The sequence below is a fragment of the Pogona vitticeps genome, chromosome 4 (assembly GCF_051106095.1).
Source record: "Pogona vitticeps strain Pit_001003342236 chromosome 4, PviZW2.1, whole genome shotgun sequence".
Lineage (NCBI taxonomy): Eukaryota > Metazoa > Chordata > Lepidosauria > Squamata > Agamidae > Pogona > Pogona vitticeps.
The window spans coordinates 53,088,849-53,103,635 of record NC_135786.1 but is presented as its reverse complement, the minus strand read 5'-3'; the positions used below and the strand labels follow the sequence as shown (position 1 = coordinate 53,103,635).

Here is a 14,787-nt window from a genome sequence, read left to right as displayed (position 1 = left end):
CCATGGTGTGGAGGAGACCATGCTGCCTCCAGGCCTTTGGAAATTGCCTATTTTTGCTTATGGGGGAACCAATTCGTCTCACTAGGTTTCAGTGTGCTTAATTCTGGCTGTGTTTTTATTTATATAATTATTTAAGTTAAATTTATATTGTAAGGTGGCTTAGTATCAAGCAGTACAAATACATAAAATGAAGAAAAGTGTAAGTATTTTAAACACAATTTGAAAAAAAAAACTTCAATAAAAGAAACAGGTTGTTTGTCTCCATTCATCTGGGCTATAGTCTTACTGTATAAGCAAAAATGTTATGCTTTTAATGCAGTGCCTGGCCTTTGTGAATGGGGGAACTTTCTCCCATGTAGGGCTGAGTTCCTTCTCTGTTTGTGCTCCCCTATTTGCTATTACTGGATTCCCCCTTATGAGTTCAGAGTCTGCAGGAGATGAGGCCAGAGAGATATAGTTATGGAACGTCATCCGACTTGTGGTCTTCAAAATGAGGAATGTGTATATTCAGATGGTTATGTTGTGTTTCTGAGTGCTGAATCACAATACGCTTTGTGCTGTATTATGGAGATGTGGGCATGGATATTTATTGAGGCAAGGATGACTTTAAAATGTATGAAATTGACAGGAGAGAAATTTCTCTTGCCTGCTCTAGTGGAGAGACTGATTCCCCCCCCTTTTTTTCCACAGAGCTCATACACTCACAGTGGCCTTTCTGACTTGTGTATTCTGGTCTAAAAAAGAAACTTATCCAAGTTCTGGGTAGAATATGCACCAGCGTATCATTCATAACAGTTTCGTATCTGCTGTCTTGCCAGCATAACACTGTTTCTGCCAAATCCTGTGGAGCTGGTGGCTCTCCAATATTTGTTTGTTCCCCCACTCTTCTTAATGAACACTAATATTTTGCATTTGAAATAGTTGTATGTTTTGAACGGCATGAAATGTGTGATTATATAACTCAAGTCAATCAAGGGTGGAATATAAAGATTGGTGTACGAGTGGTGTGGGGGATGATTGGACATGATGGAAATATATAAAATTATGAGATTGGATATAAAGAGAGGTTTTTCTCCAGAGCTTGAAAATGGCCATTGGGGATTCTTCAAGTTACACTCCAGCCTTTCAAAGCTTGTCTTCTGTTTCATACCAGTAGAATTTAAGATTTTCCCAAAGAAACTGACACCACAAATAGCAGAGAACATAAGAAAATACTGCTTTATTCAATAGACAATTCATCTATGGATCCAGTGGAAGCTTATTAGCTTGTATTGTTTTAAAAGGAATTAGATGCATGAAAGAAAGACCTATTAGTTGTTATTAACTATGCAGTAGAATGAAACTGTCATGGTCAAAGGCAATAATACACATGCTGACGGACAACAGTCAGCAGTAGCACCTTAACCCTGGCTCTACTAAGGCAAGAGTACACACATTTCAGTTGTTTTTGCAATGCTTACCAAAATGTTTGGAGTAGGTGTATCATTTACCATTCCTCACTGGAATTATGATGGTTTAAAATCACTACTATATTTTCATAGAGAAGACCAAGGCATATCTAGTTGGACTACTGTATATCCATTCATTTTTGGTTTGCAATCTTGGGTAACCCAGATGTTCTTGGACTGCAATTCCAGAACACCTGGGTTAACCAAGGTTGGGAACCACCAATTCAGACAGACATACTATGAGCTGCGTTGCTTAGCAAATATGGAATATGGCTGTGTATTCTGGTTAAAAAAGACCCTCCCCCTTTGGAGCCCAATTTCTGAATTTATTTGCCACTGCCATTGATTAGTTGAGATTTCCCTGTCTCTGCTTCTGATAATAATAATAATAATAATAATATAATTTATTGTCATTGTAAGTATATACACAGTATACCATACAACGAAATTCACATGATGCATGCATATGGAACAGTTTCTGGAACACACATTACTCAGGTCCCCTCTTTGTTTAGTAGCTGTAGCATCCTAAGCAGTAAAAACCACATATTTATACATTACATTTACAGTCAATCTGAATTGCGAAATAGAACTTGTTTGCCTTATATATAAAAATGGTGGCTTTCATATAGACAAACAATTTTTTTCACAGATGTATTGAGACATTGAGCATGTACTGCACACAGTGGCTTCCAGATCATAGTTACCTTGCTGTGTGCATCAAGAGCTACATACAGGATTCAGCTCCTTTCAGACTTTGACAAACAGAAGAGGGCTTGCCAATGATAATCAAATCCTGCACATAACAGTTAGGCCAGATGACATTTTCACCACAATCTAAGGACTGTTAATTAGCGGGTAAATTAAGCTGCTGCCCATCTAAATCATTGTGCCTGTTATCAGTCTTAGACATTGCATCACGGATTGCTGAAAAACCTCAAAACTGACCTTTCACATTAATGTAGCTCTTTAAAAGCACTACATTGTTACAAAGGAAATGCTTTAAAAAACATTTTATTAGTTTTTCACTCTATCTACATTTGATTTGTTCTTGTCAAACATTGTGTTACATGATTTGCTTACAATTATTTGATTTTTACACCTCAGTGTCTTCCCAGTTGTCCCCCCAAATTCCAGACATCTTTCAAACATTCAAACCATTCATGTACTTATTTTAGTATATAATATGGCTACTATCATAATATTACTTTCATAGTGTACAATATTCTCAAGATCTTCTAATAACATTCTTAATAAAACTAGTTCCAGATCCATGCCCCAACCTTATATCTAGTTTAATTTACCTAAAATGAAAACCCACCATATTACATCTTTATCCTGGTTAGAGCTCCCTTATTTCAATTTAATTCTCCTTTTTAATATAAAGGATATGCTCCTTTACAGTTCCCGAAGTTAAATATATACATGTTTTTCAACATGAAGGGCCCCCTTCCCATTTTTCCCTTTTTCACCTTTCTAAGTAACTCCCTCTCTTATTTCTCTTTTTTCACTTTTTGTTTCTCTCTAAGCATTCTGCCATCTTTCATGCCCTCTGAAACCATTTTGTGCATCTGATTTATCTCCACTAGCTCTTTATGCACTTGGTCTATCTTCAATGGATCTTCCAGGCTTTTAAAAATTAATTTTGCTGATTTTCTCCCCTTGTCTTCCCTTAATACTCTCCTCGGATCCAAGATTGAAGTTGTTTCTCTTAGGTTTTCCCCATTACTTCCCTCCAGCTCCTCTTTTGATTGGCATACGTAATCTGGCACACTCTCATTTCCTTCTTCATTATTCCCTGTCTCTTGTTGACTATAATTCTTCAGATGTTCATTGAATAATTTTGTCTCTTGGTAGTGGGATCTCACTATTTCTAGTATTGTTTGAAGGGTAGATTTTGTTTCATCCCAAAATTGTCCTTGTTGTGCCATTCTGTTCCCAGAGCGTCAGCCAAGATTCGATGCCCCCAAGTCTCACAGTCCAGTTCGATTATTGTATCTGTGTCCTAATTGATCCCTGGCAAATTGATGCCAGCTAAACAGATATTCCAAGTCTCCAGAGTCAGTTCAAAGAGTCCGCTTTAGCTAAATAGGCCTGAACCAAAATTTAAACCCCCAAAGTACCAAGGTACAATGCAATGGTTGTATCTGTGGCCTGATGGCATAATTCCCACAGGTTTACACCAGCTAGTCAAACACGAACACTTCCAGCTCCCGGGGCAGTTTCAAAGGATCTATTTTGGCCAACTAGGCCCGAACCGAGGTTCAAAACCCCCAAATATCACAGTCCAATTCAGTGTTTGTAACCATGTCCTGGTAGCCTTGTTGCCGCATTTCTGCATCATCCAAAACTGAAATTCCAAGTCCCTGGAGGTGGTACCAAAAAGTTCACTTTGGCCCAATATACTAATTCCCAAAGTACAGTTTAAAAAGATCCACTTTAGGGTTAATTTGTCTATGTTCCAGCCAGGCACAAAAAAATCAAAAAGAAATAAAAATCAGGTTTCCAAGCTTTAAACAGCAGTAGAGTACTCAAGGTCACTGATCTGGGCATTATGCCAAAAAAATTCAAGTAGTCAAAACAAAAGATAAATCCAGACTTAACTAGTAATAACTTATGAGAAAATTTCTTAAGATTTATAACGCCAAATTATAACATTCTTAAAGTATATTTTAAATGTATTTAAATGAGTAGTTAATGTCCCATAAATCTTTAAATTATTTTCTTTGCATCAACTATCCCTCTCTCCAGATTTTCTGCTGCTCTATGATTGATGAGATTGATAGAAGGTTCTTTTTTCTGTATATAGGAATTCTCCAGGGGTAATCAAAAGCAATTAGTTGTAAAAATATATCTCACCCAATAGTAACACAGATGTTGAATAGCTGATTGTTGCTTCTCTTATTGCCAGCTGCCAACGACTTGCAAGCAAAAAACTGCTTGTTTCTGCCCGTTGGCTGATTAGGGAGTGTCCTGGATCAAACAGGGATGACTGCCGTCCCCCCCTATGATCAACAGGCTTCCCTCCCAGTTCACCATCTCTTTGGGGTGGTTTTGACACCCTGGGGTGTCCCAAACAGGTCAGAATTCAGCCCAGGGGACAGAGCTCTGTCCTCCTGCTGCTGTCTCATCGCGGTGTCAAGTCAGTCTCCACAAAGGGAATGCTTTTGATGTGATTCAAAAAATGATAATTTCATAACATTTGTGTTACAAACAATAACACAGTTTGGAAATTCAACAACTGCGTTGTCAGTAAATCCGTACAAATCCTTTGAATGTATGTAATAGTCCTGCTTAATGCACAAAGTTAGTATACAAACAACATACTGTGTTAGCTGTGCTTGCTATTACAAATTCAGCTTCCCAGGATAGAAGTTGGATGGTGTATTTAATTAGGTTTTAGACAACTGGATTTTATGCTGTGACTTTCTCATTTTCTTTTGTAGATATTGACGAATGTGTTGATGGGACTGATAATTGTCACATTGATGCCATCTGCCAGAACACTCCCAAATCATACAAATGTATCTGCAAGTCGGGCTACACTGGGGATGGAAAACACTGCAAAGGTAGGGAGGGTTGCTGAATCCATAGAAACATAGATGACATGTCTCTATCAGCATTTATGTTGCTAAATTGAACAAAAGCACATTGTATTTTAATTTTTTTTAAAAAAGCTGAGTGTTGGTTGCAGTTAAATTTCTTATTTGACTCATTAAAATGAGTGTTAAAATGAGTTGCAATCACAATCTACAGTATGTGGTCACAATAAAAGTCCCCCCCCCATATAGATTTTTGTTTTATTTGTTTCACTGAATAAATTTTCTTATTTACAGTATTTGACAGGTTTCACTCTGTTCTTTTGGAAGCTCAACATCTGGCTTAAAATTCCAGGGCAGACTCTCTTGGCATTGAGTGGGCAGAGTTTTAACTATGCTTAGCTTATCAGGCAAAAAACAACAACATTGTGGCACCCTAAAAAGTAGCTCCTAGATTTTAGTGTGAGCTTCTGTGGACAAATCCACTTCCTCAGGAATAAGACATAAGATATTGCTTAGCTTAATTATGCTTTCTATAGCTTTCTCTGTGTGCCTTCAGCCTTCAGATCATTCTGGGCCCCAGAAGATTGAAGTTTAAGGTTCAGCATTCCTTATCTACTTCCTGTCTCCACAGTTAGGATGAATTGGTCATCATTGGTCAAAGGGTTGAAAGAAGCTTCCATGAGATCATGGTGGTCAGTATATTCAGTATGGCCAACTGCAGGTGCTCATTGCAGGAATGTGCTGAGAGGGAACTATTATATTTTTGCTGAAACAATTCCTACATTTCTAGTGATGTACTACAGTAGACACACAATCCATTATTATGGGTATTTTTTGTTAATTGTGTCATTTGATTTGATAGTTCCTTGATAGATCCTTTCCTGCTGAAATCTTGAATCAAAGTAAGGGATGAGTTATTCTGTAAATGGGATTAGGTATGGCAAAAACAATCGGCTGTTGAAATGTTTCTGTTGCTCTTCCAGTTACTCCAGTTGCCTCTGAACTGGTTTCTCCAATGAATTGTATCAAGGCCATCTTGAAATAGAATTGTAAGGGTAGGACTTCATATCACATGTTATAGACTTGGTACATGACATCATCTAGAATTTGACAACACTGTATACACACATTCTTGATCTGATAGTGTAAAGAGGAGAACAGAAAAAAGTGACTGAATTTCTGTGGGGTTTTTTGTTTGCTTGTTTTTTGGAGTAGCATGATGGTACATGTACCATGCATTTGAGGGTGACTTTTTGGGTATGGACTTGGTTATGGTGACTTTATGGGAAAAATGCTTGCCAAATGGTAACTATAAGAGTGTGGATTACCTTATAGACTATATCAAATGTATTTCTCAGTTACTTGTTGCAACCTTCTTTGAATTTTAAATGAAGTATGTTGTATAAATGATTGTATCAATAAAGTATGTAATGTTAAGATATTATATAAAATATATGATATAAATAAAGTATATCTGAAATTACATACATTTCTGGTGCAATATATGTGTCAGTTCAGCTAAAGTCCTCTGGGAAATGTTAGGCATGGGATTGGAGTGAAATTGATAATCTTTGGTTTTGGAGTTCTCTCGTATCTCTGATCCTCTCTCTCTTTTACATGCAGATGTTGATGAATGCGAGCGTGATGACAATGCTGGCTGTGTCCATGAATGTGTCAATATTCCAGGAAATTACCGATGTACCTGCTATGATGGCTTTCGTCTGGCACATGATGGTCATAACTGCCTTGGTAAGGCCTTCACAAAAGATTAGCGATGTTGCTACTGCTGCTGTTTTTGATTTTGAAAATGTGATATTTAGAACAAATAACTGCAGAAGTTACACTATGTGGACTTCATAATTCTGAAGGAACCTAAAGCAGAGGCAGTAAAGTGTACATTTGTGTTCTGAATTCTAATACTGATTTCTTCCACTGGTTTGTTGAGTGCATTTTTTCTGATTTAATTGCAGTTGTTAAAAGCGGGAGACCCTCCTCTCTTCCCTGGTTCTTCTTGTATTTATTCTTATCATTGCTTTTCTCAAGGCTCGCAATCTGGGTTCAATCTCAGGTAGATGGCTCAGGGTTCACTCAGCCTTCCATCCTTCCAAAGTCACTAACCTGAACACCCAGACTGCTGCAGGGGGGCATTGTGTAGTCTGCATAATTAAATTGTAAACCTTCCAGAGAGTGCTTTAAGCACTGTGGGGAGGTATCTAAGCAGCAGGCTTTGCTTTCTGCCTTTTTTTTTTCTTTTGCAATCAGAAGCTTTTACTTTTTTAGTGTGAGTCAAATCGTTCCATATTTGTTTGTTTCCAGCATATGCAATTGCTGGAAATGAACCAAAACAAGCTCACGGCTGTCAGTTTGCGATCCACTATCAATCTGCCAATATTGTCTAGTGGTTTAAGAACAGTTTAGCCACTTCATGATATTATGATATTAAAAACCTGCACTGCTCCATGGAGGGGCAGAGAAAGTAAGAAATTTTTTAAAAAACTATTATGATAACATTGATGCACTGTATTACTTTGGAAAAATACTGGAGAAATACAAGAAAAATTAACTTTGTCCCAGAAGCAGGGGAAGAAAGGAGGGAGCATGTGGGTGATCACAGAACAAAGGAAGTCTAATTGCCTTAGAACAAAGGAGTTGATAACACAGATGTCCGAACCAGCGCAGCCCTGCAGGCAACGCCCTGAGAGCTCTTTTTATTGACTTAGCATGAGTAACATAGTATATTGTTAGAATTTAGATAGGATACTAGTTACCTAATCGTCACTAGGATTGGCTGAAATAACTCTTTGATCTTATGCTCTATCTCTAAGCCAAACAGCAGAATAAGGGGTTACCCCGCCTGCTGGCAGCTGCCACTTCCTGCCAGGAGTGTATGAACGCACTGGAACAGAATGCAGCTACCACCTTTAAGCAGAAGTTTCCCACAGGGTCAAGGATGGAGGGGGGTTTCTTTTCTTTTCTTTACCTTCTTAAAGGAGACAGACCAAATTGAGGTATGCCATTTGGATGCAAGGAACGCACCAAATGGCATACCACACCTCTACTTGACCCCAAGTGACCCTCTTTAGCCTGCACCAGCGCACTCTTTTATTTATTTATTTATTTATTTATTTATTTATTTATTTATTTATTTATTTATTTATTTATTTATTTATTTATTTATTTATTTATTTATTTATTTATACCCCGCCTATCTAGTCATTTCGACCACTCTAGGCAGCTGAGCCTCTGTAGACAAGCCCTATGTTTCCAATCCATTTTTTTTAAAAATGTAAATTTTCAAATCTGTTTTTAATCAAGTTAATCTGTTGACTGTAAATCTTCCCTTCTGATAGGAAGAAAGGTGGTAAATAAGGAAGGGAAAAATTATCAGGGTTTTTCAGAATATATGTCTGTATTGTAGATTCAGCCAAAATATCTTACTTCTTCAAACACTAAATCTGCTAAGAAAACCTCTACCAGTTCTATCAGTTGCACTGTCAGTAATACAGTATTTGGACTAAGCAAAACAAAGGTTCTCATGATACAGAGCAAAAACCAGGAAAATGTGGACCCAGAACACCAAAGTGCCAATGTACCCCATAAGTTTACCGTCAGACTAAAAGTTGTTATCTCTGGATTCATACACCAACATAAAAATCATGTAACATTAAATCAATTTCTAGAAACTTGAAGCAACTCCCAATTTAATTCAACAGTGTTGTCACACTATTTGGAGCTCATCATCATAGGCATCCTTCAGTCTCGAGAGACTATGGTAACGTGCTTTGCATGGAGGACTTGGAACAGCATCTAGTGTGGCTGAAAAGGCCAATTTGAGAGTGACAATCCCTTCCACACTGAGGACAAATACAATCTGTACCCTGTCTAGCTCCCTGATTTTGCTGCTTTTGTGACTGCCTCTTTGCCTCAGCCTGCTGGACAAGGGTATTTTCAAATTGGGAGAGGCCATGATGCACCGCATGCCTCCAGGCTGAGCGCTCCAATGTCACAGTTTCCCATCTGTTGACCAAGGCCCTCAGATCCTGCTTGCAGATATCCTTGTATCGCAGCTGTGCTCTCCCTCTGGGGCGATTTCCCTGCACTAATTCTCCATACAGGAGATCCTTTGGAATCTGACCATTAGCCATTCTTACAACATGCCCGAGCCAATGTAGATGTCGCTGTTTCAGTAATGTATACATGCTACAAATTCCAGCTCGATCTAGGACTACTCTATTTTGAACTTTGTCCTGCCAGGTGATAGCAAAAATGCATTGGAGGCAACGCATATGGAACATGTTCAGCTTTCTCTCCTGCTGTGCATGAAGAGTCCAGGACTCACTGCAGGAGTGTGCTCAGGACACAGGCTCTCTAGACCTGGATCTTGGTGTATGCTGTCAGCTTCTTATTGAGCTATGGCTCTTTTTGTGAGTCTTGGTAGCTGCTTTGCCAATTCATTTATCCAGTTCAACATCTAGGGAGAGAGTGTCAGAGATTGTTGAGCCAAGGTACACAAATTCATGGACAACCTCCAATTCTTGCGTGGAGATGTTAATAGAGGGAGGTGAGTCCACGCCCTGGCCCATGACTTGTGTTTTCTTCAGGCTGATTGTTAGTCGAAAGTCTTGGCAGGCCTTTCTAAAACGATTCATGAGTTGTTGGAGGTCTTCGGCAGAGTGGGCAACAATGGCTGCATCATTGGCGAAGAGGAAGTCCCGCATGCATTTCAGCTGAACTTTGGTCTTTGCTCTCAGTGGGGTTCCATTGAAGTCTAATTTCATAAAATGTAGAAACACTGCATCAATCAATCTATCTTTGGGATCGGACAGTCAAAGAAGTATTTGCCAAGGGCATATATGCACTTCTCGTTGGGTATATGAGCTCTTGGTTTCTTGATCAACTTCTCCATCTCATCTAGGTAGTGAGTCTCCAGGAAATCACACATATGGGGATCTTTATGGTCAGCAGCCACTTTATGCAAGTCCAGCATGATAGGCTATCTCCAACGTATATTTCTGACCTAGATTCTAAGATTGTTCCAGCACTACTGCAGCTATATGTATACTGTCACTTCTTTCCTATCAGCCCTTGAGAGATGAGAATGTTAGCAAAATCAAATGCCAGATTTCAGTTTTGGAGCTTCTTATTTCCAAAACTCTTCAGCTGATAAAGTAAAATAAAACTTGGGTTAGCCAGTATTCTTTAACTATAGTACTTTAAGCCAGAATTGAATTGAGAGTTTGCTTCATGCACACAATTAACTATGGTAAAAAGTGCACTTTGCTTTGGCATTTGTTTTGATGCTTGTGAGATGATAGAACAACATATTCAGCCATTCAGAGTGAGGGCAATCATTAATCCCATTGACAGGAGTAACCCATATGACTGGTCCAGGAGAGTTTGAAGAACATATGCAGAAAATGGCACACACTAGGGAGATGGGGAGAGGGCACTGTTTCTTCCAGTGCTGGAAACCTCTGGGCCTGAATGAAAATATTTTATAGTGAATGTAGCAGGATTGTGGGGAATTAGGAAAATCAGTGGGACATGACCACCTCTGGAAAAAAACTGTATAGGAACAATAGAGAAGGATAGACTTCAGTGAGAAAAGATCCACCTTGATATTTGGAATTGCCTGCTAGTTCTTTTGCTATCTTCCTCTGCTCCAAGGTAAATGTCAACCAGAATGAAGGGAAAGGTGAGTCTTGTGCAAGTGCCCTTGAGCATCTGCAGGCATTGGCAAGCACTGAATGCCTGGAGAGCCTTCTAGCCTTAGTAGCTGTTCACTTTGAACACTTACAAATGCTTGTGCCCTTTGGGAGCAAAGAATGAAAACTGGTACACCCCTAATTCAGACACTCCCCATCTTTAGCTCTTGTTCCAGCAAGCAAGCAGTGCAACCTTTGCTGCAGGTTTCCCTGAATACATTCTGAGACGGCATTCCTAGAAACTTTGCCTGTCAGCAGCAAGTCCTGGCAAGTTTGTGGATAAAGCCAGCTGGCAAAGGGATTGCCTGCTTGGCTGCCAGGGCGACTCTGAGTCACTTGCACAGGGATGAACAAAACCATTAGACATGTAGCCAGAAATGAGGAGAAAGGCTTAATTAGGGGCTATAAAGAAGGTATTTTCTTCTCCCTTTTGATTTCTGTACTTGCATTGCTTATGTGCCACTTCAATTTTAAAGCTAGTGAAATCAGAAACCTATATTTTAAAATGTTGGGGAAGCACATGAGGAATATATGAAGTTGCCTTACACTTGGCTGTATAATTGGTCTAGTAGGAGCAGAGAAACTTTTTCATTTGAGATTTTCTGTGTCACGTATTGTGAGGTTTTCACAGGGAGGGGGTGGAGAATCAAAACATATGGAAGGGTGCAAGTGTGTGCATATGCATACTAATGCATATATCAACCCTTAAAACTAAAAATATTGTGTAACCGTGTTTTTTCTTCATGGTCTCTGTGATTCACAAATATGAGCACTTCTGCATCTGCACAGGTACCCAGAGCTCTGCCCCTCCTCTCTCACAGTCATGCTAATCCAGCCAATAGTCACTCCTCAGCTGAGAACAAGAACTGGCATTTTTCAGGTGCAAGGTGTAGGCTCTGTTGCTGAGAGTTAGGGATGAGCTAATGTTTTTCCAGTTTAATGGTTGAATCTTCATTTTTTAAATGAAACCCTACAAGCATAAACCTCACAATAGAATTGTCCCATCTGGTAGCTGCAGGAAAGTTAAAAGGAATATGAAGATGGGGTAAGAAACTCTTGTATGCTTCCCAATGCGCTCTGGAGAGACATCATGAATATGAGGAGGGGTGTGTGTGCAAGAAAAGAACAGCTTGCCACACATTTTGGTACAAGTGGATAGAGTGATAGATAGGACTGTAGAAACCAGGGTTCATATCCCTATTTAGCCACTGAAACTCACTGGAGGTGTGGAACTGATAAAAGCACTACTTAAATATATAACTTTCCTTTAAAGCCCTATTAGGGTTGCTATAAGTTGTTTCCATCATGACAGCACATAACTAACTGATGAAACTACACCTTTAGGGGTTTCTGCAGTGTCTTCTGTGCACAGAACATAAAACTGTGGAATTCTTTGCCATAGTGATGGCTGCCAATGAGGACAGCCTTAAAAGAAGTTAGATAAATACACGGAGATTTAAATATTTTGTTTTTTTAGAGTTGGTGTGTATATTTTTACCTATGTTGTTTGTAATTTTAATGAGGATTGATATGATCACCATGGTTGAAACAACAAAAGGGAATTGAGATGAAATTGTAGAGCATAGGGACGTCAGTGGCTACTAAACAGGATGGCCAAAGAGCATCACCATTGTCAGAGGCAGTAAGCCTTTTCATATCAGTTGCCCGGAAACACAAGTAGGAGGGTCCAGTCACTGTCACATTCTATTTTTAGGGATTCATAGGCAATTGCTTGGCCACTGTGCAAACAGCATGTTGGACTAGATAAACAGGTCATTGCTCTGATTCAAAATGGCTGTTCTTATGTTTGGTGGCATCTTTTTTTGTGTGAAGCACTTATTCTTCATACATTTCCCCATCTCTTTTCAAGCACTCTGTTATCTTGTCAGACAAATCTTAGTTTATTTGTGCAAGCTGTGGACATATTTTGCAGCACCCCAGTCTTCTCATCAAATACCTCTTTCCTCACTTCCTATCATCTTCTGCAGCCCACTGTTTTGTAGAGCTTTGCAGCTACGGCCCTATGGCAAGCTGCATGTTGGGAAAAGATAGTCAAATAACTATCTTTTGTTGTGTCTGGACAGACAAGCTTAAGTGAAAACAGCAGTAACAGCTGGGATTCTTCAGAGTTATTTAAACACTGACATCTCATAAGTGAAATGCTGCCTCTCCCACTCTTACTGCCCCAGGGTCTCGTGCTGAAAGATTGCAATCTCCAAATTATACATTTCAAACACATTTTTAGGAGAAATTGCTGGCAGGGGAGGCAGCTGGCTCTGCATGGAACAGATCTCTGAATGCAAAGCTGGTAGAAATCAAGCTTCCAATAACTCTGTCCCAGTAAGGCAACCAGGAAAATCTATTTCCTCCCTTATCAGTTGTAGCGGTTTATGCAGTGTGGCAAGGAGATCCATCTTTGACTATCTTTGAAACAGGTGAAATATTCCAACAGGTGAACTTTCAGTGAATACTCTAAGTGAAGTCTGTTAAAGGGAGTAGAGACAGCTGATGTGAAGTGTTGCATCACTAGTATTTGTGACTTTTTCAAGGAAAGGCAGTCCTTCTTGGCAAGACTATAGGGGCTTTCCTCAGGAGTTCCCTTGAAATGTGAAGATACAATAATGAGATTTGTAAATAGAGACTTTCAATGAATAGACTGGCTGAGGTCTGCCAGAGGGGTTGCCACAGCAGAAAGTGTAAAGTGTTGCGCTAGTAGAGTCTGTGACTTTGTTAAAGAAGGGCAGTTTCACCTTACTGTGGGAGGCCTGGTACTGTGTTCAAATTCTTTTGGTGGAGGATGTCATCTCTAGTTAAGTAATTTGTTGGCCTCTTGTTGAACAAGTAGGGTATAACTGGCTTGCTTGCTTTACCCATCTTGATACATGTTGAGGAATTTAATCTAAAGAGTGGTCGGAAGACCAGATGGGCAGGGTATAAATTAAATAAATAAATAAATCTTGGCCATCAGGATACATTAAATATTTTCCTTTCATCCATATTTGACCTAGGACTCACTTTTGTCTCTCTCTGCACCAATGACTCTCTTTTGCACTTGGGAGAACTCATAATGGGGTTGGAGTGATGACTAACAGCCATCATTTTCTTTTAACTCATTTACAGCCCAATCCTATATATGGTTACTTGGAAGTAAGTTTCTTGATGGGTTGCAGACTTACTGCAACTAACCAAGAAAGAACCCACCCGTCCCACTCTGCTACTCAGATCAGATTTTTGACAAACAGAAGAGAAGGCTTGGGTCCTAAAATAAGTGATTGAAAGGAAGTCCACAGAAGGAAAATTTCTTGTGGCTCTATAGAAAGCTTCTCTGGAGGGCTAGATGTGCCCCCTGAATGATGTGGGATGGGGCAGCTATGGACACATGATATCGGGACATTAGTGGATGCAATGTCAACTTCCTTTTTTTCTCTTCTCCTAGAACTGAAACTATAGTCATCTTTATTCTGTTGTGTATTTCTAAAAACAGATTCACAGCATTGTAGAGGTGAAAGTGATCCCGAGGGTAAACTAATGCAGCAGGAAGTTCATGGGTAAAGTGTCCCTGACAGATGACCAACTTTTAGCAACCTCCAGCAAAGGAGAGCCAACAGTTCTCCAAGGTAGTCCATTCCAAAGTGACATGAAACATGTTGGTTTCTGAGACATATGGGTAGCAAATTTGGGACAGAAGAATGAAAGGGCATTGATTACGTAGGGGAAATCGTCGACTAGGCAGGAAGGACTAGACATCAGAGTGGCATGCTGAATAGCCTTGACTTCCTTTCCTCCGTTGATTGTATAATATGTGACCACTTGTTAGTGCTTTGTTGTCAATGTAGCTATGCTGATTCTGCTATATTGCTTTTTAATGTTCTGTTGTTTTTGCTGGGACAATTATGAGGGTGAGGAGTTATTCTTTAGGACTACCACTGTCAGATTGCTCCTGCCAAGATAGTCATCCAATAGCTGTGCTGGCTGGGGAATTCTGGGAAGTGTAGTCTAAAAATATAATCTTCTCCATCTTTGTCAATTGCTAAGTAGAATGGGGCCACTGGTCCCATCACCTCCTGGGAAATAGAAGGGGAAGATATGGAG

General features: G+C 39.5%; 1 protein-coding gene across 4 annotated transcripts in view; it reads left to right on the top strand.

Annotated features, from left to right (window-relative positions):
• SCUBE3 (signal peptide, CUB domain and EGF like domain containing 3) overlaps positions 1-14,787 on the top strand; it is a 171,138-nt gene that overhangs the window by 35,017 nt on the left and 121,334 nt on the right. For all 4 annotated transcript variants that reach the window (XM_072997396.2, XM_072997394.2, XM_020796188.3 and 1 more), the window contains exons 2-3: positions 4,895-5,017; positions 6,614-6,739. In XM_072997396.2, coding sequence (XP_072853497.1) covers positions 4,895-5,017; positions 6,614-6,739 — 249 coding nt within the window. The remainder of the gene's footprint in view (positions 1-4,894; positions 5,018-6,613; positions 6,740-14,787) is intronic.